A 25,348-nucleotide genomic window follows, 5' to 3' on the forward strand; every position below is an offset into this window, starting at 1 on the left:
CCGTTAAAGAAGTTCCATCCAAACATTTGTCAAAATTTAATTTCCGCCGCCGGGCGAACGTCCACGACTCGTAACAAAGTCCGGTGCCTGCAAGCCACCAGCAAAAGCCTCGTCCCCAACTGATATCCAGAGAGGAGAGTGGGCGGGCTGGACGCAACCCCAACCAACAAGCGGCCGCCAAAGACGCCACCTGCTGCGCGCTACTCCTCCGCTTCACCTCACACCATCACGAGCTAGGCAGGAGGGGGGGAGATGCTCTTGTCATGAACCCTGCCAAACCACGTTGCCACATTTGACTTGCTGAAGAGGGGAGGGCGGGGAGCTCCTGTGTGTGTGAAGGCCGTCCCAGCTGTTACGCGACCCCCAGCTCCAAATCTGGACTACCATGTACTAGCTATCGCCTCGCCTGCTTTCGCCTCTGGTTGCCAAGCGGCCAGCGGTTGGAGCTGGCCGATGGCTGTGACCCTGCATGGATTGATGGGTGTGTGCCAATAAATGAGGCCGGGGGACACATGTATACGTAAAAAGGTGCTTTGTGGCTGTTTTCCCCCAACAAGCATCCTGTCCATCTCTCCAACACTCATATATTCATCCTCGCTTTTTGCTACCATCCTTGAGGTCCTTCAGACCCTGGCTTTCACATGGGATCCCTCCTGACATACAGCCACATCGCTCTCGATCCTTGAACTATGTCTTGATTGCCCTTTTCTTTCCTTTTCTTTGTTTCTTTTTTCGCCGATCTACTCTTTTACATCGGTGTGCACATCTTCTTCACCTTCCCATAATGCTCTACTCCGACCCGCCGGCGCTGCGGCCGTTCAGCGAGGCAAAGCCTACCTTGCTGGTATCGTGGTGGATTACGCTGTTTTGCACCTGCATCATCCTTTTGCGGTTGGCCGGTCGGTATATCCGTGTCGAGAAGCTATTTCGCGAAGACAAGATTGTCGCCCTGGCCCTCGTGCCGCTATTCTTGCGCATCGGATGCGCCCACGTCGTGCTTTTCTGGGGCACCAACAACATCGAGCTTGATGGCACCACGCTCTCCGATGTCGAGCTCTCGCATCGAGTCGCGGGAAGTCGAGTGGTCCTTGCCAGCAGAATATTTTATGCCGCCACGTTAGTTTTTTCATGTAGAAAACTCGACACGACACAATTCCAACACTAACATTACATCCAGATTATGGACGCTCAAGCTCACAACGCTCGAATTCCTGACTCGCCTGGCCGGGGCATCCATGAAAAAGGTCTACTTACGCCTTACCATGTTTCTTCGATATGCTCTTGGCGTAACTTTTATTGCCGTCCTCGTTACCGATCTCGCCGAGTGCCACCCCGTAACCAAATACTGGCAAGTGACGCCCGACCCAGGCGGCCAGTGCCGACAAGGCTTCGTGCAGCTCATCACCATGGGGACCGCCAGCGCCGTTATTGACATTATCCTCATCGTCTTTCCGGTGCCCATCATCCTGTCCACGCGCATTCCCACGCAGCGCAAGATCCTGCTGGTCATGCTCTTCTGCTTCGGCTTCTTGACCGTGGGCATCACCCTGTACTCGGTGCCCAAGATCATCGAGCTCCAGGGCGACCAAGTATTCCGCTCCATGTGGGCGTCGATAACGCTGCTCGCCGCCACAACCGTGGCCAATATTGTCGCCCTGGGCTCGTTCCTGCGTGACAGCGGCGCCAAGAAGACCAAGTTCCGTCCGGGCTATCACAGCAGCGGCACCACGTCTCGCGGCGGCCACGGTGTCACGACGGGGGCTACCTGGGACGATCTGGAGCACGCAAAGGCGCAGCAGCAGCCGCGCAAGACGGAAAGCGACGAGTGGCTCAACGAAATGGACCCGCGCCCGCGCAGGGAATCCATGCGCAAGATGAATCGGCATTCGTCACACTCCTCTGGAGGAATCCGTGGGCCTAGTCCCACGGCGAGCCATGATTCTCTCATCAGACAAGACAGATCGTATTCCCGAGGCACTATAGCAGCGTTGGATATACCTGCTCCAAAGCCGCCTCCTGCAGCAGTTGTGGCTAGCTCTGGCGCTTTCTAAAAACTACATAATAACCACATGGCGCTATTGCTTTCTGCTGCCTATTAGTTACCACTTTAGAATATACCATTTGATTCGTTTCTCCAAAACCCGGTCTCTATGCGAGCGTCGGGCAACAGCATAAACTTGCATACAGCACTGACACAAGAAGCGCACGCCACAACCATTGCCATGGTCTCGTGTAAAACAAAGCTAGCGATTCAAGGACGGCGAGGCTGACGCACTTGCACCAAAGTGTGCTGTGTCTGTCGCCGTTGCCCATTCTGTGTACGCAGAACTATCATTACCAAATTTAACAGATGAGTGTAATTTCGACTGGAATCAGGCCAAGTTTTTCATCATCGTTTAGTACATGCCTTCGCTACAGCCTGGCTATACTGGGGCACTGGGGCACCACTGGGGCTCTCTGGGGTTATGCAACAGCTCTCGCAGGTGCAGACGCAACACGGCATCAAGAGAGAGAGAGAGGAAGTACACCCCTGGTCGACGCCATGTTCCAGCCGAAAATGTCTCATGCAGGGGGTGCGAGAATGGATGGATGGGCAAGAAGGCGCCCTCCGATAATGCCTACTCCGTTCCAACCGCGCTCCGTCCAGCCTCGCCGGATTGATACGCACTCGCACTCCACATTTGAAGGAAAGAGAAAAATAAAGAGAACAGAAGAAGAAAAATCCACCGACTTTGACAGATAATCATCGAGTCCACAAAATACCAATCTGTGGGGAGGAAGAGCGCCATGGTGTAGTTGGTGGGCGAAAAGGGCCCGAGTTGCCTTGACCCAAGGCGGCGCAAGCAGCCAGCCTTCTGGGGCTTTTCACTGTGGTTCTTCATATCATCAGTCAAGCCACCGCACTCCGCAAAGCGACCTTCCAGAATGCCGACACTGTTCCATGCTTGCCAATCCGGGACGTTCAACGAAGTCTCCTTGGCCGCGGTGGCGTGACACATGCCCGCCACACCGTTTCTACACATCTCTCCCTTTTATTTTCCCCGTCTTCAACCTGTCAATAGCAGATGCTAGTTTGCGGTGGTCTACTCCGATCCGTTGTGACCAAGGATCCTAGTCACGGGCACTCGCTAAAGTAGTCCCTTTTCTTTCTAGTTTAGTTTCCCGACGTTGACAGCTTGACAGCCAACAACGGAGGGGACGCGGTAAAAATAAACCATCTGCTGCCCCGTGCTTTTTCAGCGAGGCGCTGATCACACCCTACTCGCGTGCATTGGGCAGGTTGGCAGGAATATCAGAAGCAGCAGGATTATAGAAGAAAGCGGAGTAGTCGGTATGATCCCTGGCTCGCACCGCCCGGTTTCGGGGCTCTTTTCTTTGCATGTTGATGTTGGTGGAAATTAACGCCGAAAGCTGCAGGAATCTCAAACACTCGCCCAACAGAGAGGCGCAGGGCCAGGCAGCTGGGTTGGCTGGTTGGCTTGCTTGTAGCTCGCCTGTCTTTGATCTGCCGGAAGTGAGTTGCGGCCAATCAAACGACGTTGTTTCCTATTCTGTGACCCTTTTTCCTTTAAACACTGGTCGTTGATTGTTCCTTGTCCAACCTCGGATTGATTCAGAATACGTACCTCCATCGGCCGATTTGACCTTGCGTATCCCTCCTGGGGTAGCACTCCCCGATCCAGATTGCCTCTATTGTTTTTTTCTTACAATTGCACGCATCTACTATACTCGCCCGCTTCTGGTGGTGTGGTAGACAGTTATACACGAGCGTCCTACCTCGCCTTTCTCCTTCTCTTCTTTCCGCGTCACGGCCGCCCACCATGCCCAGCACCGACTCGGACGGGTCAAAGTCGCTCAAAAATGGCATCACCATGACGAGGGACTTTGAAATCGTCGAGATGAGCGACATGAGCGCGTCGTCGAACCGGCGCTCAGGCGCGCCGCCCTTTGCCACGACTACATCGTACGCCGTCGCCACGAACCCGCTGCCCGTCACGGCGGACGGCGACGAGAATATCCCACAGCGCATGATGGACAGCTTCAAGCGTGCGCCCGGGGCCAAGCTGGCCGACCAAAAGGGCTACCATGTGCACGACCACATGCCCGACGTGCATCGCGAGCGCGAGCGGCATTATGATGTGCGGGTGGCCAATGCCAGGACCGCCTCGACAGGCCTGTCGAGAGAACTAAAGGGGAGACACTTGCAAATGATTGCCATAGGAGGCTCTATAGGTTAGTTTTCAACACCATCATGGTATCGATTTCCTCGAGACATGACTCGCTGACTTGTCATGAATAGGCACTGGCCTTTTCGTGGCCTCTGGCATCGCCCTCTATCAGAGCGGCCCGGCCTCCATGATTCTCGCCTATCTCTTCATCGGCATGATTCAGTTCTGCATCATGCAAAGCCTCGGCGAGCTGGCCGTGGCCTTTCCCGTCGCCGGCTCCTTTTCTGTCTTCTCCACGCGGTTCCTGGACCCGTCGTGGGGCTTTGCCATGGGCTGGAAGTACGTCTCGTCATTTTTAATCTTCCCTCCCTGCACATCCACCGCAGACTGACATTTACGTTGGAATATAGCTACGCCTTTCAGTGGCTATTCGCCCTGCCGCTGGAGATTATAGCCGGCGCATTGACGATCCAGTACTGGAACGACCATCTCAGCAAGGCCATCTTTGTCACCATTTTCCTCGTGCTCATCGCCGTCATCAACCTCGTCGGGATCAAGGGCTACGGCGAGGCCGAGTTTGTATTTTCCACCATCAAGGTCACTGCCATTGTCGGCTTCATGTAAGCCTCCCCCACTCTCCTTTTCTTTTTCCCTTTATATCACCATAGCAGCAGCTAACTCCAAATTCGTTCAACAGCCTCCTCGGCATCGTCGTCAACATCGGCGGCACGCCCCAATCCGGCTACATCGGCGGTCAGTACTGGGCCAAGCCCGGCCCGACCAACCACGGCTTCAAGGGCTTCTGCAGCGTGCTCGTCACCTCGTCCTTTTCCTTTGTCGGCACCGAGCTCGTCGGCCTCGCCGCCGCCGAGGCCGCCAACCCGCGCAAGACGCTGCCCAGCGCCATCAAGCAGGTCTTCTGGCGCATCGCCGTCTTCTACATTGTCGCCCTCTTCCTCGTCAGCCTGCTCGTGCCGCACGACGACCCGCGCCTGCTCGGCGGCTCCAGCTCCGTCGACGCCTCGGCCAGCCCCTTTGTCCTCGCCGTCGAGAGCGTCGGCTCCACCATCCTCCCCAGCGTCATGAACGCCGTCATCCTGCTCGCCGTGCTGAGCGTCGGCAACTCGGCCGTCTTTGGCTCCTCGCGCGTCCTGGCCGCCCTCGCCGAGCAGTCCCACGCGCCGCGCATCTTTAGCTACGTCGACCGCAAGGGCCGGCCGCTAGTGGCCATTGTCTTTGCGCTCAGCCTCGGTCTCTTGGCCTATCTCGTCGACATCAAGGTCCATGCCGCCATTTTCGACTGGCTGCTTAGCATATGCGGGCTGTCGAGCCTGTTCACTTGGACGAGCATCTGTCTAAGCCACATCCGCTTCCGCCAGGCGTGGGCCGCCGCCGGTAATACCCTGAATCAACTGCCCTACAGATCGCAAGCTGGTGTCATCGGCTCCTGGGTCGCCATTGTCGCGAATGTTTTTGTCCTCGCTGCTCAGTTCTGGATGGCCGTCTCGCCCGTGCGCGCGAGCTCGACACCTATGGACGCCTCGCAAATGACCAACAACTTTTTCCAAAAGATCCTGGCGGTGCCAGTCGTCATTGTGTTTTACGTTGGCCACAAGCTCTGGTTCAAGACGAGGGTGATTACCCTTCTGGGCATGGACATTGACACGGGCCGGAGCTTCTCGCGGCACCAGGTCATGAGCGTCAACAGCAAAGACAGCTCCGCGCAGTGGCCACTGTGGAAGAAGATATATAGATCGATTTGCTAGACAGCATTCGTGCAAATAATAATTATCAATAACACCCACCATTGACCAGCTCGTTTCGTATCATCTCCATCGTCTTTGTGCCACCGTTATCACATGATGAGCAATATCTCCTCGTCCGTCTGCTCTCGCAGCTCCTCATTCGCTTCGTACTGCGTCCGCAGATACGCCGCCGGCATCTGCCCGATATTCTCCAGCCTGTACCTCACGCCAAACACCTGCGGCGGGGCTCCGTACGCCAGCGCCACGAGCGTCGACAGGATGAGCGCGTCAAACGCCCGCACCGGCCTCGACAGCACCGGCTCCTCCTCCGCGAGCTGGCCCGGCGGCGCAAAGTCCACAAAGTACCACATCCGCGCGCTCGCGTGGTACAGGTTCGCCGGCGCCAGCGCGCGCGACGCCACCGGCTTGTCCCGAAACGTCGTCGGCCACGCTTCCTCCTCGTCTTCCGCCGCAGGAGGCGACCGCGGCGGCGCAGGCATCTCTTTGTACTCGGCCAGCGCCTGCCGGTAGCCGTCAAACGCCCTCTTGGCGTACGCTTCGCGCGGAAACGGCGTGTCCCGACCGACTTCCCACACCGTCTGCTTCCTGCCGTCTGCTGCGTGCGTCAGCACCGCCCAGGTGTGTCCAATGTCCTCACCGCTGGGGTACGCGCGCTCCCCACCCTCCTCCACGGGCTTTGTGTTGTCGGGGCCGCGCAGGCCGAACCAGACGTCGACGAGGTCGCCCTCGCTAAGGCAGGCGCCGGCGAGCTGGTAGAGCAGGCGAATGTGCGGGCTGCGCGCGATGCCCCCGCCGGGCGCGTTCCAGATGAACTCGTCGGCGTAGTCGAGCGCGGCTGCCCGGTTGAAGAAGATGCGGCCCTCGGCTTCGTGGATCTCAGCCTTGGCCTTGGGGCCGGGGATGAAGCTCATGCGATCCATGGAAGGCAGGCTCGACGTATTTCTTCTCCTGTCTTTTGGCGTTGATGAGTCAATAGACTCCTCGCTAGCAAGATCCAAGAAGCATCCTTTTCTATAGACTAATTTAGAGTATTCTTACGTTGGGCAGCTTTGCGAAATACGACGAGCTCCGATTGGCAGTGGGGCAGCGAGCTCTTCAGCTGAAAACGATGGGCGCCGGTGTAATTTCGAGATTCTTGTCTGACAAGATTTTATCGCTTCCGCTTCCACTGTTTCCGCTGTCCAGCTAATCAGCAGCATAAAATCTCTTCAGGATCGTGTCAGTCTGTGTCTCGGCGTCACGACGGTCTGACACGACAACAGCGACGATCTGATACGACAACAGCAACCCAACCAACCAGTCGTCAAGTAACATTTTTGTATTGTTTATTGTCTAAATTCATGGACATCATGTAGTGGCGTGTGTCCTTCGGAATCTAATGAAACACAAAGACCATCCCCGATCTATCAACGGATACACTCATCGTATAAGGGTACTCGAGCAGCGCCACATCCTGAATTGAGTCAAGGTGCGACTGCAAGAGCTGCTGCTGCTGCAGAGAAATCACCGTCGATCTCGCCGGACGGCCATTCGCGGCATTTTTGGACCGGCCGCTAGTTCCCGTCCCTGCGGCCGCCGTAGCGCTCTGCCTGGCAAGGCGCTCCGTGTTGACCGTGGTTGACGTCGTCGGCTGCACAGCAGAGTACGTCGGCTGCACCTCGTCAGGCTCCAGCCCACTGAAAACGCACGAGTTTTCGACGCGAGAAATGTCCCAGAAGCGCATCTTTCGGTCCGAGCCGCCGCTGACGAGGAAAGAGTGGCGGATGTCGCGCGAGTCCTCACCGGTGGAAATGCCCGCGGCAATGGCGCGGACACCGCGGTCGGCGTTGGCAGAATCGGCCATGTCCAGGTTTGTGGCAAAGCGCGACAGGATGCCCTCGGGCTTCTCCTTGTCCACGTCCCACGCCGTGTATCCTTTGGGACCATCCTTAATGGCACCAGTTCTGTAAATCTCGCGACAAGTTGTCTTTTCTAGGTCCCAAGTCGTGATCTCACCGTGCTCGGCGCCGCCGGAGACGCATACCCACTTGCCACGACCCTTTGACGGATGTATGCAGATGCGATATATGGCACTCTTTCCGGGAACACCCATAGCTTTTAAGCGCACCTGGAAACGTAGGTCCCAGAGATCTATAATGCCATGCGACGTGCCAACACATAGCCAGTGTCGTTTCCTATCAACACAGAAGCAGGTCGGTGCGCCGTGATGGACTGGGTTTTCCAACACATAAAGCAGAGTCATGGTTCGTAAATCAATACCCAGGATTCTGGATTTGTTCGTAGCCAAAATCAGGACAGAGTTGGTCTCTTGCCTGAAATGCTCGCACCAGACGGCGAATTCTCCTTCTGGCAGACGATACTCGCGGAGCAGCCGCAGTTTGCCATATCTAATAACACCACTGGCTGAGACAGTATCAACCTTGACTACGTGGACACTGCCATCGCTGGCGCAGCTAACAAAGCAGTGCGAGTTCTCAATGAAGCACAGTGCAATCACATGTGCCCCATCAGAATGTTTGTGTGTCTGTCGTGATCGATGTGTAATGTTGCGTTCCAGTCGGGCCGTGTCCCAGACTTTGACAGCGCCGTCATCGCCACCAGTAACGAAGAACATGTGGTCTGGGGAGACAGCGATGCGGTTAATAGAACCTCTATGCTCGCCGAAAGTAGCCACCAGCTGCCCCTGCGGTTTCCAGCGGTCTTCAGCGATCTTGGGGCGAACAGCTCTGTTCTTCCTTCTCGAAATCGGCTCAACCATAGGGCCGAACTCGAGTACATCCCGAGGGAAATTGTCGACATACATGTTGTCGAGCATGAATTGTATGCTTGGGTCGTTGCCTGCATAGCTGTGCTTCGGTTGCTTTATCGACTGTGTTTCGGCATTCTTCACAGAGGATGGTGGCTGCACGGGAGCCATTTGTGTAAATGGACCCTCCATTTCACCAAAGGCATTGGCATCGCTGGTCCCAGTCTCAGGTATAGATTTACCTCCGTCTTTACGGTCAAGAAGGCTCAGAGCACTCGTCTGGTGACGCATTGCACGCCTCAGTGCATAGGACCCTTCGTTGACAGATACGTCATCTCGAGATCCATTCGATGGTATACGAGAGTCGCGGGAGCTAGCACGGCCACTTCCACTCGGTGAAAGAATACGACCGCCTCGAGGGCCAACGCTTTGAATTCTGTTCTTGTGCACGTTTGCAGCTCTTCTTCTCTTGGCGACAGTATCGTCAATAGTCATGGACGCGTCCAGCAACGCATCCGCAATTGTATATTGCGCCGACGGTGGTTCCAAGTCTGGAGTAATGGAAGGGTCCTTCAGGGGGGTATCATTAAAAAAAACTGTTTGTGGTGTGACGCCGAGATCCTTTAGCGAGATCAGTCCGATAGAAATGTTGGGCTCCGCTGGAGATGAGTCCCGATTGCGCATGGTGCTCAGTCTCCAAATAAATTCTCGCAGAGCCAGCAATTTGATCTCATCTCCTGGCTTCAATCCCAAGTTCCGCAGTTTCTCTAACCACTGGTCGTCCTCGTCGTTACGGTTTGACTTGCTCAGCGGGCTTGAGATGAGGTCTTTGGATCGTGCTGCCAGCGTGGAAGAGGACCCAAAGGCTAGTGAGCGAGCGTGTTGTAGAGACTTCCAAAACAGTCCGCGATCGGTCTGGGTAGCCCATGTTATGGCCTGGTCAAATACGGGCCGGGTAAGCGGAGTTTGTAAAGCATCGAGTACGCTCAGCTCATTGTAGTCGGGAAGATGAGCAATCTTCAGGTACGGCTTGACCAGCGGCAGCAAGAAGCAGCGCACATCGGCAGGTTCAAGAAAGCTCGCAGACATGGAGATGAATTCAGCGGCAGACTCTCTAATCCATATGTTCGGGTGCATGGTGAAGCGGCCGATCAGATCCAGGAGTTCCCATAGCTTCGCCTTGGAAAGTAAGCCAAGGCCGGCAAGTTGCGCCAGAGAGTGAATAGCAGCCTGCACAACATACTCTTCGGGATCGGCTAGTGCTTGGACCATAAGAGGCAGCATAAATTCTTCCAGGCTCACGCTTCCGATAAAAGCAGCGATGCCGACGACGGTATCGAAGAATGCGCATTTTAAAGTCCAGTCTCGATCGTTGAGATAGGTGTTTAGATGCGCCAGTAGTACATCATTCGACTGCTCCTTGAAAAACATGCACAGCTCTGGTACTGATGACAGAAATGCCCGTCGTACATATACATCCGGATCCTCAACAAGCTGTTTTGTGAAGCCCTCAATCTTCTCGAAGAGTTGCCTTCCAGCATTATCAAATATGCTTTCAAAATTGGTGTCTGCCTCTGCACCAGGCTCGATCTCGGGGTCTGCAATAGACATGGAGCCGTCTGGGCGTACGCTAGAGGCTAGCTCGAGGTATCTCTGGGCGCTCGATGCAAGGCTGCCCAAACACGATGCAAATGTGGCCCGTACGAGGGGACTAGCAGCATGCGTTTTTGAGCCCAGCGCGATTTCCATGCGAGGAAGTATATAATCCCCAATTACGTGCGAGTTAATCGGTGTGACCATGTGCACCATTTGCAGAAGTTGTGTAATAGTGCGTATGACGGAGACTACGACCATGTCCGTTTCGTCTCTTCTGAGAAGCGTCATCAGATAAGGCAAGACGCGGTCTAGTTTTGCTTCATCCGTCAATCTCTCGGCAAAAGCCAGAAGAATATCACAAGCTCGCATCCTCGACGTAGCTCTTGCCGTAGTTCTCATGGCAGAAACGACCAGGGTCAGAAATATCAGTGTGCCGTCATCTTCCGGTGGTTCCAGATCGGCAGAGACTGTATGTTCGTTATTCGGGATGCTGAGCTGCACTGGAAAGTGTGATAGGCCCAGTTTAGACTGAAGTCGGGGTTTGTTGTGTTGTGTTCTCTTGTCAGACTGGTAGCCGAGGAAGTAGGAAATCTTGTCAAAATCGTAGTAGACGCGATCGATTCGGTCGTCGGATTCGCCTTCATTCCTTTGGGCGCCAGACATTGGGCTGTTTCCCGACGAAGGGTCTGTGACTAGCTCCATGTACTGGTGCAGAAAGTTGTAAAAGTAGTGCGGAAACACTTTTCCCTTCCAAAAGTCCAAGCACTGGTCTGCCGAGTAGCGTTTCTCGGGGTCCAGGTGAATCATGTTGGCAATCATTTCGCGCACATCCTTGTCGGAGATAATGCTTAGATGGGTGATGACGGGGTCGTATTCGCCTCTTCTGTACTTATACAGCTGTGCCAGACTAAAGATCTCGGATTCCAGGAACATTTGTGCAATGACGCAACCAGCACTGAAAATGTCCATGGCCCATGTCATCTTGGCCGTCTCTGGCGGGGCGGCTCCCGCGGCGTAGAATCGCTCGGGGGCAATGTAGCAGGTTCGTCGGCCCGAGGAGTCGAAAAAGTACGAAAAGTCGCCGGGGTTGTCGTCGGGCAGCATGACGGGCTTGAAGGCGGACGAAAAGTCTGTCAGGTACAGCCAGTTCCACGAGGTCACGAGCACGTTCTGAGCCTTTATGTCGCCGTGGTAAATGTCGCGGGCATGGCAGTCGCGCAGGGCGCAGAGCAGCTGGAAGGCGAGCCATTTTTTCTCAATGTCCTCGAGGAACGGTCGGTTGCTGATGCGGTCGTAGAGCGAGCTGTACATGAACTGGCGGACGAGGTATCCGTTGGTCTCTGTTTCGATGACGCGCTGGAAGCCGAGGGCGTTGGGGATGGTGGCAAGAGCTTTTCGCTGTTCTACACGACACAAAAATTAGCTTTGCTTTCTGCCATGACTGGTTGGAGAGGCAAGCATACCTATGATTTGCTTCTTGTACTTGTCGAGCTTGACGTCGGCGAATGGCTTGACGAGCAGCTTGACGAGCACGACTGCGTTCTCGTCGCGGGCCCGGATGCTCTTCATGAACCGCGCATCACCGATGCTCCGCTCGTACTGGATATCCTGCAGCTGCGGAATGTCGATGCCGGCAGAGCCCGCCGAGGGCGTGGCGAGCGAGAAGCCTTGGCCCATGGTGGCTAGCGGGCGAGTTGTCGGACTGCAAGAGAGGGTGAGGAAGCAGGCGGAGGGCTTTCAGTCGTGAGCGCGCAAATGTCCTATCATGTCATGTTTGCTGTTGTGGTCCGAGGTGGAGGTTGGGGTTAGTTTGACTGGGCAGCTGGGATATGCCCTGTCAAGGATGCAGTGTGGCAGCTCAGTAAGTGAAGCTGTAGGATGTCATCACTGTCAAAGTGCTTCACGCGCCACTTGCTTGTGTGGGTCGTTAGCGCTGCACTGTGTGCCTATTGGACAACAAACCCAGTGGGCTCGATCTCTGCCCGTGCTGCCTAGAGCGCACGCAAGATATATTTTCTTGACGAGCAAATTCTATACACATTTTATTTTATTTCCAATTGCACTTTGTCATTTCGTATATCCAACGTTTTGATGTATTCAATGTGTACCATGTGCTTTACAGCATAACAATAATCATAAGTATCGTGAGGTCATAACAAATTAAGGTCGTGAGGGCAGGTTTTGCTTGGTATGCCTCTTTCATCGGGCGAAGCGAGAGAAAAAAACGCCACCGTGGTATCTTTTTTTGGCTTCTGCACAAAAATGCTGATCAAACAGAAAGGATGCATTGTAGTCCAACAGTTGAGCGGAATCATTACACGCGTACGTTGGCCGGCATGTGAATGACCTGCGGTGCCATGTGCTCGTCGTTTTGAAGAGCGGTCAGGTCCACCTCCATATGTCCAATCGAGGGCAAACTCGTCGATGGGCTAAGCTGACCCGTGTTCTGCCGCTTGTTGGGAGCCTCTGTCGGCTTGGCCCCGGCGGGAAGCTCCTTGCGCATGCTCAGCGGTCTCTTGGTGCGAGACGCGGCAGCATCGGCGTCCTGGATCATGTCGGGCTCGTCACGCGCGAGACGGGCCAGCTCGCTCGAGGCCGAGTTCAACACGTCACCGAGAAGCTTCTTAACGCTCTTCATGTGCTTGTTGTCGGATGCCTCGCGCAGGAACTGAAAGGCGGCCAACTCGCAGGTGGCCTGGAGGTTGTCAAGGTTCTTGTCGAGAGCGTCGAAAATGTCGGGCCCGCGTCCCGGCTTCGTGCCGGTGGTGGCTGGGGGGCCGAGTGAGTCCAGTCTCCGGGCACTGACGTAGCGTAATGTAGGTCGTTCGGATGTGCCATCGCCAAATTCATCACTAATTTCGACTTCGGCCATTTTCTTGATTTGGGCGATTCGGGCAGACATTTTGGCTTTGCGCATCATGTTCCTGCTGACGGCGATGAAGTGAACGAGCTCCTCAAAGAACTTTTGCATGCTCCCGTCAAAGTACACCGGCTCGGGCTTCGTCTTCTTGGCTACTAGGCCATTACCGATGGAATGTGTCGTCGGCTGCTGGCTGTCGGCGGAAGTGGCAGAATCAATATTCATGGTGTCGACTAGATGCGGTCCGGGTGTCGTCGAGTTGGTGGCCGAGGCCTGCGTGTCGGGTTCTGGGGTCGGCGTGGCAGACTGGTGTTGGTGGCCATTTTCTATGCTGGATAGGCCGTTTTGTCGTTGAGCAATCTCAGCTACCAGCTTGTCGAGGCGGCTCTGCCAGTTGGGGATCTGGGCGACCAACGTTCGTAGCGAGGCGATGGTCATGTTGTGTGATTGTGTGTGGTGGCTGGCGAAGCCCGAAGAGCTTCGGGCTATGGATCGAAGGGGATATCAAGCACCCGCGCGTGGCGACTTGATGGTACACAGCATCGGCGTATTGCAAAGTAAAAGCCTCAAGCTCGTCGGACTAGTTGACGGAATTGTTGTGATACTCTCTGGTGTAATGTTGGGGCTGACGCAGCCAGCCTGTGGTGCTGACGAATGGCGGGCTGCAGCGCAGGAGGCGGAGGCGTCTGGCGGGCAGCGCGGCTGGCAGTTGGCAGTTTAGGAGGACGATATGATGCAGAGTCTCGCGTGGGCAAGGGTTCAAACAGTCTCGCTCTGCCGTTGTTGAAAGAGGGAATTGAGAATAGACCAGCAGCCCGGCCGTTGGACGTTGTTTTCTGTGGAAAGTAACCTGGCAAGGCCAAGGTTTGAGTTTTTTTAGGCGGAGCGACGAGGCAGGCCACTGAGAGAGGTCGGCGACGAGGAGCAATCCACTGACGCACCGTAATTTTAGCCAACAAGATCAGCGCACACAACATGCAAATAATAACTTGACGATGCTAAAGTAATTTGAAGGAGAAGAAACCCGAGTATATTTCTTGGTGTACTTTTATTAGGATCTGTGGTGTCCTACGCGGTCGTGCATCTACACAGGTAAACATGGAGCGATGGACTCATACCCCGGACTACTTACCTAGCGCATGCTGAGGCGGCCCGACAGTGGACAGCCGTGACGGCCTTGGGCGGGTTCCAGTGGGCATCAGTGGGCATTAGTGGGAATCGGTCGACTTTTCAGCGGCCATGGACGCTAACGACAAAATATTAGCGCCAACGCCAGAATGCACTTTTTTGCTTTTTCTTTCCCGTCTTCTTTTTTTCATGACGCCGCCAGCCTGCGCCTTTTTTTTCCTCTAATAAGCCAAGCAAGAATTTGTCATACTCAAAACGCAGCCGGGCTCGCCAGTCACGACGGCTTCCTCCCTCGTAGGGAAGACGGAGCAAAAGATGAAAGCTGCTCAAATCGTTGCTGCCGCGATGTAACAGGCATCAGCTGTGATTCGCAGCGTCCTCAACAACTTGCGGTGTGTAATAATGCGGCTTCGAATCACCGCGTATCATGTATGTATATAACCTTGGTTTGGCTTGTCAACCTATCAGGCGCCACTTCATCCACGTCTGTAAAGTGACGTGTTAATGCTCGCTACCACCCTACCACCTACCAACCCAACGGTAGTCTCGCGAGCTCATTCCCGTACCATACATACGATCCACTATGCCGTTTGACAGCTGTTGGGCGGTTCTCCTCGATGCAATCTCCACAAATATGTATAATGGTAGAATAATGCCTGGGTGTCAGTGCATGGCATCTCCTGCCATCCGATGCAACGACGGGCAGGATTCGTAACTGCAGCTATAAGCCAAGGGCGCCATGTAATACTACAACTGCATGTCATATTCAATAGCACAAGCTTGGAATGAAGCTCAATCCCCCCGATGAGACTGACAAGAGCCGTCTGGACGAGCGTCACAGCTTGGGCTTTTCATATCCAATCGCGCTTTCCCGACCGCCGGCTTTAAATCCCCTAGGCTGCGCCAAAAAAGGGTGGGCAGCCTCCAATACCAGTCCTCAGTGTCAAACGCTACCGACGTCCTTCGGATATCCACCACTCAGACGGCGGAAAATGAAATAGCATATTTCGCCCGGCGAGTCAGTTTCTTTTCCGTTCCCTTCCTAAATATATCTCTGTCCTGGCCGATCGAACGCGGCCGTTTTGCGCCGCGATCGAAGAAAGGTCTCCTCTCAACCGTCACATGATGATCCATAACTTGACCGTCGGGGCACTAAGAAATAGCGTTGGCAAGCTCAAAGTTGAATTTTTCAAATCGTCGCCGGAGCCTCCAGCCTCCGGCGGCTAACGCCGTCCTGCTTTCTTCTTGGGAATTCTGCCTCCGACCAAGGTGAGTGGGCCAGCTCAGCCCACCCAGAACGGGATCTCGAGTAGCAAAACAACGCAAACTCGATCGCCAAGACTCGAGAAAAGCTTATCGTCTGACGCCCAGAATATTTTTTCGTTTCCACACCTCGCATTTTTATTGATGGGCTGCTGCATAACGTAATACAGTGGAATACTAAGTAGTGCCAGCCCCCCGGTAAAGAGGAAAGAGTATCCCCCAACGAAGGGGGGGGAAGGGGCGAGGCTTAAAAACTTGTTAATATAAGACCGCAAATAATAACCAGTTTCGGCCGGGCGGGCGGCGCCCAGCCCACTTGAATAATTTCATCAGAACGGGCACGGTTTATCTTGGACATTGACCGCTGGCCTCTTGTCACGCCTGTTTACAAGACCGCCGATCATGCGGCCGCGCCGTCCAGCGCCACCAGGGCTGACTCTAATTCAATAAATGGCTTGAGTCTGCTAAATTGCATGGCACATATGGCACGGTGCGTGCGAGTCAGTTGCACCAAGCCATTCATCAGTCATGCTCTACAGAATACGGAGAATTCAGCTCTCAAACAACTGTCGATTCTCGTATATCCTCAGGGCTGCAGGTATCGAATATGCCCCTCCCCAGCTCATCGTCATTGGGTTTCGCTACGCAGGCTATATCAGCGGTCAGCTATTGTGGACAGAATACACGAACAAAGCTGCGTGCCTGCTTCCAAATCCCGTGCTCGCCGAAGTTCTCGGTGACTGTTTGATAGAGCAGAGGATCCTGACCCCTGCAGGGTCCAGTTGCCATCTACTCACGTAAACTAATCAATAATAAAGGATCGTTGTGTAACCTGCCTAGCGCATGGCTCAGTGCGAAATCATGCAAGTCCTCTCTCTGCATGAATGCGCTGGGTGCAACATGGAGATTAGGCTCCGGCCACAACGTTTCTTGGGCGGCGCTGGGCCGGGTTCTGGATGGGTTTATGCAGGCCCGGGTTCTAGCCAAACCGGCCCCAGCATTTGGTGGCTTGCGGGCTTGCCTCGTTGCTGCAACATGCACAAGAGCCAAGTCATTCATCAGACGCCACCAAGACATGCAAGCAATCCGCTTGGCGTTCGGAGTTGGTGGCTTGGTGCAGCTGAAGACTATTTACCAGTAAACAAAGGTACACAGATATCCTAGTCGCTGGCTATATGGGACATTGTCTATAAGCAAGCTAGTATAGCGAAGTATTGGCATGTCCCAAGATCGAGTAATCATGCAAGGTGGTCTAATCTACGGCCAGAGCTCCGTTGTTGTCCATGCCGCCTCGTCGTCCTTGGTAGTCAGGTCATGCCTCCACCGCCGGCCGCGCTCTGGGTCGGACAGATCGACCTGGTCTACTTGCTCTGGGATGATTACAAGCACCCTGAAGTTATCCCGCGCAATCTTGTCGTGCAGGTCCTCCACCTTTTGACCGAGGCCAAGCCCAGGACCCGGTGCCGACGATAGGGGTGTGCCGGGCGGTGGGTTGCGGAAGCTTCCTCGCATGACGGGGCTCAGATTTCCAAAATGTGCTGTGAGCTCCTTGGCCCATCCCCAGGCATCTGCTTCGGCATCTGTCTTTGTATTGCCGGCCTGTTGCCGACGCATGTGCGCGCTCAAGGCCTGTCGTACTGGCAGTGCGGCGTCTGATTCGATATCCGGCCCAACCATGTACACGCGGCCACGAATGCGCCATTGTGTTTTAGCCTCCGCCGCCCAGATAACGCCCTCAACGGGACCTCCGGCGCACGATGGCAATATTTCCGTTGCGCCAGTGGAAGTGGTGGAAGGCTTGGGGAACATCTCAGACACCTTCTCCATGCGCACATCCGTAGTGATGGTCAGTAGATCCGTCTGATAGACATTAGGGTTTCGTGGCGCAGGGTTGCGCGGATTCAAGCTGAGGGCTGCCCACATGCCGCGATAGACAACGGTACGGGCTCTGGGCGAAAAGGTTGCTGCATCGGTGGTCCATTGCGCCGAAGGTGTGGTATCGGCGCCAAGTTCACGATGGAGCGAGCTGAGGACAAAGGTAGGAGAGTCCATGGCTTCCAGGTGGGAGACGAGGGCGGCGCGCCATGGGGCGAGCTGGACGGAGAATCGGCTCATGCTGGAGGCTGAGAAATGGCGCACAATCTGCTGTGTTCGTTGTGCAGGGACTGCCATGGGCGATGCCGTGATGAGCAGACGATGTGAGTTGAAATATACGGGAATACTGGAGCTGCGACGCGCGAATGATGGCGGAGCTCAAATGGTGGCGTCATGGAGAGAGCGTTACTTATCGATGGAGCTTTTCACTCTATCGTGGTCAACTACTAGCAAGGAAGGCAGCCTACCCTGCATCTCGGCTTCTGGCAAGCAACCGGGGCCACACCAGGAGCAAGACAGGTGAACGGATACATTCTTGTGTCGATTTTGGTAGCTCTGTGGGATCTTACACCGGGCCTATGCCGGGGTCAGGATGGAGCTCTACCGAGGACAGGGCACAAAGTTGGGCACGAGTCGGTTGTCGCGAGTAACTCGATAGGATAAGGTAGGGCCGGGTAGGTTCCGAGGCGGGCGGGATTCAAAGTTTATAGAATGTGGCAGCCAAGGCGACAGGGTGGGCATGGCATGGGGAGAGATGGGGATGAGGGAGGCACGGAGGACAAGCCTCGTTGATGCGGGTGTAGTGATTGCAAATGAGTGGTTGCTGAAAGCCGTCTGCGAGATTTTGTTTCTAGGCTCGATCTGTTGTAGCGCGGTAGGGCACTTTTACGGCGTGCCTCGATGAGCTGAAAAAGTGACGCGACAAAGACACATGGTGTCGACCGCAACGCCTGGTCTCGGCAATCGCGGGATGGCCAAATTATGCCGGACGCCGTTATTGACTGGTGCAGTCCTTGGTACGAGGCGGGAGCTGGTCGGTGGGAGAGAGAGGGAGGGGCGTGGTGGTGGGCGAGCATGGATCGCAGGAGTGCATCGTGAGTGGGCAAAAAAGCATCGTCGGGGGTCTGCTCAAGCCGGGACGATGCGGTACATGACCGACGGGGGCGCAAGGGGGGCTGGCGCAACGGTAACAAGTATTGGACTTTTTTCTTCTTCTCGGGCTGAGGTTCTAGACCGTGTTTATCATGGCTGCCCATCTTAACCCAAAGCAGCTGAGGCGAGCTGGCGACGGGAGAAAGATGCCGGGTAAGAAAAGCGGGAGCAAAAGAAGCGTGAAGTACTAGGAAAAGATGGTTATGGTCAAATCTTTGTTGACGGAACTGTCATTGTAAATTGATTTGATGAGATGAAGAGATGGTTGAGAAGCAGGCTGGCGGATTGCAAACGCGAGGGGAAACGAAACGAGGCAGCTGGTGAAGCAGGCGTGCGTGCGTGGCTGTGGAGAGGCAAGCGGAGGCAGGGACTTGTGATGGTGAACTGACACTGCCTGTAGCCTGTAGCCTGTAGCCTGCAGCCTGTAGGGTGGTAGTGGTGGCCACTGACAGCTACCAGTAGCGTGGGCCAGGCCAGGTGTCTTCAACAGTCGAGCAGACTCGCAAACCGGTTGACCAGTTCTTGTGTAATGTCAAGCTAACAAGTCGACTAGCGCTGCAAGACGACAGATTACCAGGTAACAGGATCCGGCAGACCCAGGCCTAGCCCTTGCGGCCTTGCCCCATGGCTTGGAAGCGTGCGGCTTGGTCGAGGACCCAAGGCGTCATCAGATGCGAGCGACGCTAGAGCCCGGACAAGACGACAGAAAAGGCCTCGCCCATTTCCCAGACCCCTGCTGCCCTGCCTAGCCTCGCATTCTGGCCTGCACCAGCCTGCATCTGCGCCGCCGTCCAGCCTATCAAGCGGCCGGCTCGCCGCCAAACAAGACAAGAAATTGCCAAGCTTTTTTGGGCTCCCTCTTGCCGCCCCATATCGCCGGTGCGGTGTCTCCAGGGCCCCATCCATCCCCATCATCCATGCCCCCCATCTGCGCAGTGCCACTACCTACTGGTACAGTGGTGAGTGGTACCACCGCTCACCTGCTGGATGGATGCATGTATGCAGGCCCGGCACTGCCTTGCCTTGGCCCATTTTTACCGACCTACCTGCTCTGCACTAGCGCTCCATTACAGCGTCCCTACAGGCCCTCACCCCAGTACCGAGCCTCGTTCCAGCGGCTTGTCAGCCTCTGGACCCTTCTAAAATGGACATCTTCTCCCCCGAGCTCTGCTTATTCCCACCCGCCTCGTCCCCCATCTTATTTATTTCCAGCTCCTCTCGATGCTAATATTACTCGTCCGTTTCTGCTCATCGCGCGTAACAGCACCAGTAGCCCTCCAAACCCTTTTTTTTTTTTATTTCCGGCCTTTTCTTCTCGGCACTCACTTTTCCTCCCTTTCTTCTCTCGGTTTTATTTTCTTCTCTTCTTCTCCCTCTGCCTCATCTCTTATCCGTCTTTCTTTGTGGCCCCCAATACAGCAGCCGGGGTGGCGGCACGGACACAAAAGAAGAAAAAACGTCCCCCGAAGCCTCAACGGCGTCCAACGCGGCCACCACCTACCTACGTATTGCTCTGCTGCGACCTCGCTCAACGCCCAGCCCGGCCCTTTGGCCATCGCTGGCGCCGCTTCTGGTCTCGTTCATAACTGTGCTCGTCTCTCATTGAAAGGCTGCCTTGTCCGACGAACCGTGCCACTCAACGTTATAGCACCCCATTTCGGCCCCCAAAAGGTGGGCTGTCTCGCGACCGCGCAGCCCCAGCTCGAACCGTCCTTCTTCAACCCCAAACGGAGCCTCGCAGCATCTCCCTTCACTGGCCATGAATGCTCCTCCGCGGCATCTGCCGCCGCCCATGGTTCTTGCGCAGCAAGCAGGCCGCCTGGCACCGCTGTCCTTTCTCGGTTCCGCAGACCATCACGCGCGCGCGCAGCATCCTCCGCCGCCGCCTGCGCCTGTCCTGCGCAGCCCTGGCCACGACAGGCTAAACGGCAGCAACCACGGCCATTCTACGGCGTCACCACCCACCGGTAACCACTCCTCGCTACATCACCACAACTCGTACCATGGCCATGCGCCGCTTCCCATGCACACGCACGCCAGGCGGGATTATTCCGACGACAGAACAGAGTACCATGGCGACAGGTCAGAGTACCACGACGACGGAAGGGAATTTCACGACGAAACTGAAAACTTCACCGGCGACGGCCCTCCCAAGAAGAAGCAGAAGCGCAACAAGCCTACACTCTCTTGCCACGAATGCGTAGAACGAAAGACCAAGGTAAATCCTGTGCGCTCCAATGCGGGAGTCCATTAAAAGCTGACCATGTTAGTGTGACCGTGGCCGTCCGCACTGTCTAGCTTGTAAGTTGCACAAGATTGATGTGTCTGCCTTTGCGGAGAACTAACCCACAACAAAGGCATCAAGAGACAAACCGAGTGCAGATATGCGCATGTTGCCAACCTGCTAGAGTATGTCCCATCTCATCGACGTGCAGCGCTAGCCTCTCTAACTTGAATGCAGGGAAACGACTCGATCAGCTTCCACTGGCCGCCGCATGACCAAGGCACCCAAAAAGAAGCCAGGTACCGAGGGCAGAACCAACATTCCCAACATTGCAGATCGATACGCGACCGCTGGCGGCAGCACGTCGCGCGGCGCTCTGGCTCTCTCCACCGGGCTCATGTCCAACGTTCCCTATTCCAAGTCGTCCTCGAGCAATGTCTTCGGCATTGGCTCTGAGCACCCATTCGCAAATTACTGGACTTGCGAAGGCGGCCTGAAAGAGGTCATTTCGGTGCTACCCGAAAAGCAACAGGCAGACCTCCTCATTAACCGGTATTTCGAGTGTGTAGATCCGGTGTATCCCATGATTCACCGCCTCACCTTTTACGCCGACTACGAGGAGTTCTGGCGCATGAATGACCAGCAAAAGCAAGACATGGACGCCGCCTATATTGCGCAGATCTTTGTCATGATTGCTTTAGGAACCCAATTCGTCACTTCCACGACAGGCAAGGAGCGCAAGCAGCAGGCCGAGTTTTACGCGTCCGCCTGCAACCAGGCTCTGCGCATAGCTTCGTATCTCAGCATTGCTTCCCTGCGCTCCATTCAGGCCATGGTGTTGATGACGTATTTCCTCATCAATGATAACCACGCATCTGACGGCTGGGCTTTCGCTGGCATTCTCATCCGGCAAGCCTACGCAATGGGTCTGCACCGTGATCCTAACATTGGTAAGATATGCTAGTCTTTGGAATTGTAGCTCCGGTCTAATTATTTCCCACAGTCACGCCGGACGCGAGTCCTTTTGAGAAGCAGCAACGGCGCAAAGTATGGCAGGCAGTACTGCTCCAAGATACCTTCTTGACCGTGCTCCTTTCGCTGCCTCCCTCGGCCACGCACACGGATGTCTCCGTAGATGACCTCAACGACCACGGAAGCTCCATTGCCAGCAGTGACCCAACCGACACTGCTTACGTTCGGGGCTCGTGGACGTTGGCGAATCTCGTGCAGGAAACCATATGCTCGCCACGTTCTCTCGACCTTCCCATCTGCGGCACTGGCCGCCACAAGTCCAAGCTGGTCGCCGACTTTCGCGCCGTGTATCGATCGTTCCCCGACGTTTTCCGGTCTTGGGACGCCGACAGCCTGACGGGCATGGCGCAGACCAACAAGCGCGTGGTGCGCCAGACGCTCTTCCTCACCAGCAACTACTTCCACAACCTCATGCTGGTTCACGCATCCGAGAGTCCCGATGTCCCGGTCAACACGCGCGGCACGCTCGAGGCAGCGCACGATGCCATCAGCGCCTTCTTCATGCTCTTCTCGCTCCTCGAGGCCGAGGCTCGGGTGTGGTGGGTCTTTAACCACAGGGCTTTTCTCGAGGCTGTGTGCATTGGCAACGTGCTGCGCGAGGCGCTCCGCGAGCCTGGCGGCAAGGAGACGCTCGCGAGGGATCCGCTCTTTGTGCGAGCCAGAGCCGATATCAGTACGTATCATGTCACATTTCTTGTGCAAAAAAAAAAAAGTATTAATATTGACGCAGCACGCATGATTGAGATTTTGCAGCTCATGACAGAGGACTCTGAAGTCTCTCACACCCGCATCGAGGTCCTCAGCGCCTACTTGACGCTCGAGTGAGAGCGCGCCGTGCTTTGTGTAAGCTCAAGCACTTGATGCACATGATTCATTGTTTATACTTTTTATGTCGTGTTTATACTCTCATGATTTTCTCAACGTCCTCTTCTTTGTTTGGCATCTTTTCAAAGCGTTGGCGCTCTGTTTGGCGGTTGGAGTTGGTGACGGCCTGGGTGCAGCTGGCACCTGGCGGCCCGCATCGCGTGTGTAAGCCATTGGGCTGCGGCATCTTTATTCTAGCAAATATTTTTTGACACGTCTGAAATCGAAGCACTCTTGATGGGAATATCGCTTTCCACCTGTTCCTGTTTTCAATTTTTCATTCTACCAGTACGATTTCTCGCCATAGATCTGACTCGCCATGCTGTGCAATTCTTGTGCCTTCATCCACAACCAAAGAGCACGTGGGCAGACATCGATCTTGCGCCCGCCCGCCCACTCGGGTCTAGAACGGTTGGAGGCGCTGCACACAACACCAAAGTACTGGTAGAGAAGACGATGGCGCCGGCCTGCGGACCAGGTCTGGACATGGTGGCGGCGTGGCCGGGATTATCACACAACTTTTTGCTCACTATTGATTTTTTTTCTTTCCCAAGTTGACCGAGCTCTTCAGCTGAGCGCCTCATCGCCCGCCGCCCCCTTTGCCGCTGCACTAGCAGCGAGGGCGTTGCAACGTGCAGAAGCTAATTTGCCCACGAGCTTTATTATGTCCTCTCCTGGCGTATCTACACCTCTAGGAGCAAACGGCTGGCAGCCAAGCAACCAAATAGTCAAAGGTGGCTGGCGAGCTTGTTTGGACTACCGATAGGCCTCGATGGAGACCTGGTAGGCGGTAATGGGTTGGCAAAAGAGGCCGCCAAGTGTATTTTTGTTTCCACAGCCAATACCCCATGTTCCGTGTGTTTTTTTTTTTCAAAGGTGAAACCAACAGGGCCCCAACAATGGCCGGTTCAAGTTCAGCATGCATAGCACCGTTTGTGAAAGGCGCGCGAGAAGGCTTTTGTCGCATCTAATTTAAGAAGCTGCCCTACCTTGCCTTTGGGTACACGCATGACCACGACGGTCAAACCCCCGTTGACAGGATGCTGTGGGGAGCTCGTGCAACATGATGCCCTGCCCAAGGTTGCGTTTTCTGCAATGATTGTTTTCCTTGGGCTTAGCGGGCGCTGCAGGCACTCTGGAATAGGCATGCCCCCCGTGGCATGTCGGTTTACGGATACCAGTACGAGATTTGACCGGGGGGCAAGTGTGAGCTGCGGCATTTCCGGCAGAAATGACGGGGACACACAAGATTGCCGGACGGGAATTGTCCAAAAACTCAAAAGATGAAAAACGGAAACCAGTCTCCTGGGAGAGATACGTCCGTCATTAAAAGCCGGCAATGCGAGTTCTTGAACGGCGGGGTGGAAAGGGCCAGCACTCTCCGTACTGAGCAGTCATTTTCGAGACACGAGGGGGGCAGTGCTTGTTGCTTTTATTCCCTCCCCGACCGACTTACTCGTGAAGGCCTCGTCAGCTTTCTCTCTCTCTCTGTCCTCTCTCTCGGGGGGCCATGCCGGAGGGGGCTCAGAAGCGAGCACTATGCGCGTCAAGAACAAAAGTTCCCCAAAATTCCTCCTCGTATTTGGGTTGAACCCTGTTCGGGGGGCAATGCAGACGAGACTGGCCAGAATTATGAAGTAAAATGCAACAGCCGAAGAAACTGAAGGGGGCCGCCAGATCCTAGAGGAAATCAAACGCCAAGACGAATGGCCGCGCGTTCTGCCCTAAAATCACAAATGGGACGATCTACTATAACGGTCTCCATGGTGCATTGGTGCATAACTAGGCAAACTATCCGCATATTGCACAGCACGAATCGGCGGCAGGGATGACATGACAAGCTTTTCTTCTGCCCACCTGTACGAGAAGAAAAAAGAGGCAATGCAGTGCAGTGCAGCCTGTGCAGGGGAGGGTTCGTGCAGGAATTCCTGCGGGCTTTTCTGCTTGGCCATCATAAGACTCCAGGGCGCATTGGTAGGGCACTGGGCAGGCACGACCGGTAGATACGGAGCAACGTAGGTGAAGTGGGAATCATTTCCCGCGTCTTGTCACTTCAGGAAGTTCAGGATGGCTTCTGGTGTTGCTGCGCCGCCTTACGAGGCGCGTCCTCCATCCCGGCACCCGAGGAACGCAGCCCACCCACAGCACAGCACAGCACAGGGTCTGTGTGCGTGTGTGATTTCCTACTGGCAATTTCAAGGGCCAAGCAGATCGTCCGTCCTCGCCCTTGGGTCTGGGAGAAAGCTGTGCTTTCTGGCTGGCTGGGAAGCGACAAGAGTGGGACGATCCCAGCCCGTCTTGGGCAAAGCGACTTGCGTCAGCCTCTGTCGAGATGGTGGGTTTTTATGGCGCTCTTGCGCAAATCGAACTAGTGATTTTTCTAGGCCCGTTTCTGTCTTTGGTGCTTTCCTCGTCATAATAAGCCACGACAGCTGGCAGTTGGCCGAAGCGAGGTTCGCGCACCAAGAATCTGGCGATGGCCTCTGATCGAGCTTCTCCTGCCTGCCTCGCAAAAAAATGATTTGCGTAGAGACTTGGGCCCATCATGAAGCATGCTTTGACAAGGCGGAACAGAATTATTTGTATTGATATTTCCTGCACGCCCCCAGCTAGAATGAACCCCTGTCAAACACAGCCTTATTACTCAGTGCTCAGAGCGGCAGACATAGGCCG

At 55.1% G+C, this 25,348-nt stretch overlaps 7 protein-coding genes across 7 annotated transcripts; 3 read left to right on the forward strand and 4 right to left on the reverse strand.

The window, feature by feature from the left end:
• Nucleotides 1–784: 784 nt before the first annotated feature.
• On the forward strand, nt 785–2,051 carry LMH87_006916 (uncharacterized protein; the record flags this gene model as incomplete). The annotated part of the gene is made up of 2 exons (XM_056191923.1): nt 785–1,116; nt 1,178–2,051. The coding sequence occupies 2 exons, from the start codon at nt 785–787 to the stop codon at nt 2,049–2,051; spliced, it is 1,206 nt and encodes a 401-aa protein (XP_056060193.1).
• A 1,770-nt stretch (nt 2,052–3,821) lies between these two features.
• Nucleotides 3,822–5,935, forward strand: LMH87_006917 (uncharacterized protein; the record flags this gene model as incomplete). Its single annotated transcript, XM_056191924.1, has 4 exons — nt 3,822–4,233; nt 4,301–4,508; nt 4,580–4,789; nt 4,867–5,935. 4 exons carry the CDS (start codon nt 3,822–3,824, stop codon nt 5,933–5,935), a joined length of 1,899 nt encoding a protein of 632 aa, XP_056060194.1.
• An 89-nt stretch (nt 5,936–6,024) lies between these two features.
• Nucleotides 6,025–6,855, reverse strand: LMH87_006918 (uncharacterized protein; the record flags this gene model as incomplete). Its single annotated transcript, XM_056191925.1, has 1 exon — nt 6,025–6,855. One exon carries the CDS (start codon nt 6,853–6,855, stop codon nt 6,025–6,027), a length of 831 nt encoding a protein of 276 aa, XP_056060195.1.
• A 455-nt stretch (nt 6,856–7,310) lies between these two features.
• Nucleotides 7,311–11,954, reverse strand: LMH87_006919 (uncharacterized protein; the record flags this gene model as incomplete). The annotated part of the gene is made up of 2 exons (XM_056191926.1): nt 7,311–11,680; nt 11,741–11,954. 2 exons carry the CDS (start codon nt 11,952–11,954, stop codon nt 7,311–7,313), a joined length of 4,584 nt encoding a protein of 1,527 aa, XP_056060196.1.
• A 637-nt stretch (nt 11,955–12,591) lies between these two features.
• LMH87_006920 (uncharacterized protein) lies at nt 12,592–13,575 on the reverse strand (the record flags this gene model as incomplete). The annotated part of the gene is made up of 1 exon (XM_056191927.1): nt 12,592–13,575. One exon carries the CDS (start codon nt 13,573–13,575, stop codon nt 12,592–12,594), a length of 984 nt encoding a protein of 327 aa, XP_056060197.1.
• Nucleotides 13,576–16,785: 3,210 nt separating this feature from the next.
• Nucleotides 16,786–17,700, reverse strand: LMH87_006921 (uncharacterized protein; the record flags this gene model as incomplete). Its single annotated transcript, XM_056191929.1, has 1 exon — nt 16,786–17,700. The coding sequence occupies one exon, from the start codon at nt 17,698–17,700 to the stop codon at nt 16,786–16,788; it is 915 nt and encodes a 304-aa protein (XP_056060198.1).
• A 2,614-nt stretch (nt 17,701–20,314) lies between these two features.
• LMH87_006922 (uncharacterized protein) lies at nt 20,315–22,636 on the forward strand (the record flags this gene model as incomplete). The annotated part of the gene is made up of 6 exons (XM_056191930.1): nt 20,315–20,773; nt 20,826–20,856; nt 20,913–20,964; nt 21,017–21,729; nt 21,783–22,484; nt 22,542–22,636. 6 exons carry the CDS (start codon nt 20,315–20,317, stop codon nt 22,634–22,636), a joined length of 2,052 nt encoding a protein of 683 aa, XP_056060199.1.
• Between the last annotated feature and the right edge of the window lie 2,712 nt (nt 22,637–25,348).

This window comes from Akanthomyces muscarius, chromosome 1 (assembly GCF_028009165.1).
Source record: "Akanthomyces muscarius strain Ve6 chromosome 1, whole genome shotgun sequence".
Classification (NCBI taxonomy): Eukaryota; Fungi; Ascomycota; class Sordariomycetes; order Hypocreales; family Cordycipitaceae; genus Akanthomyces; species Akanthomyces muscarius.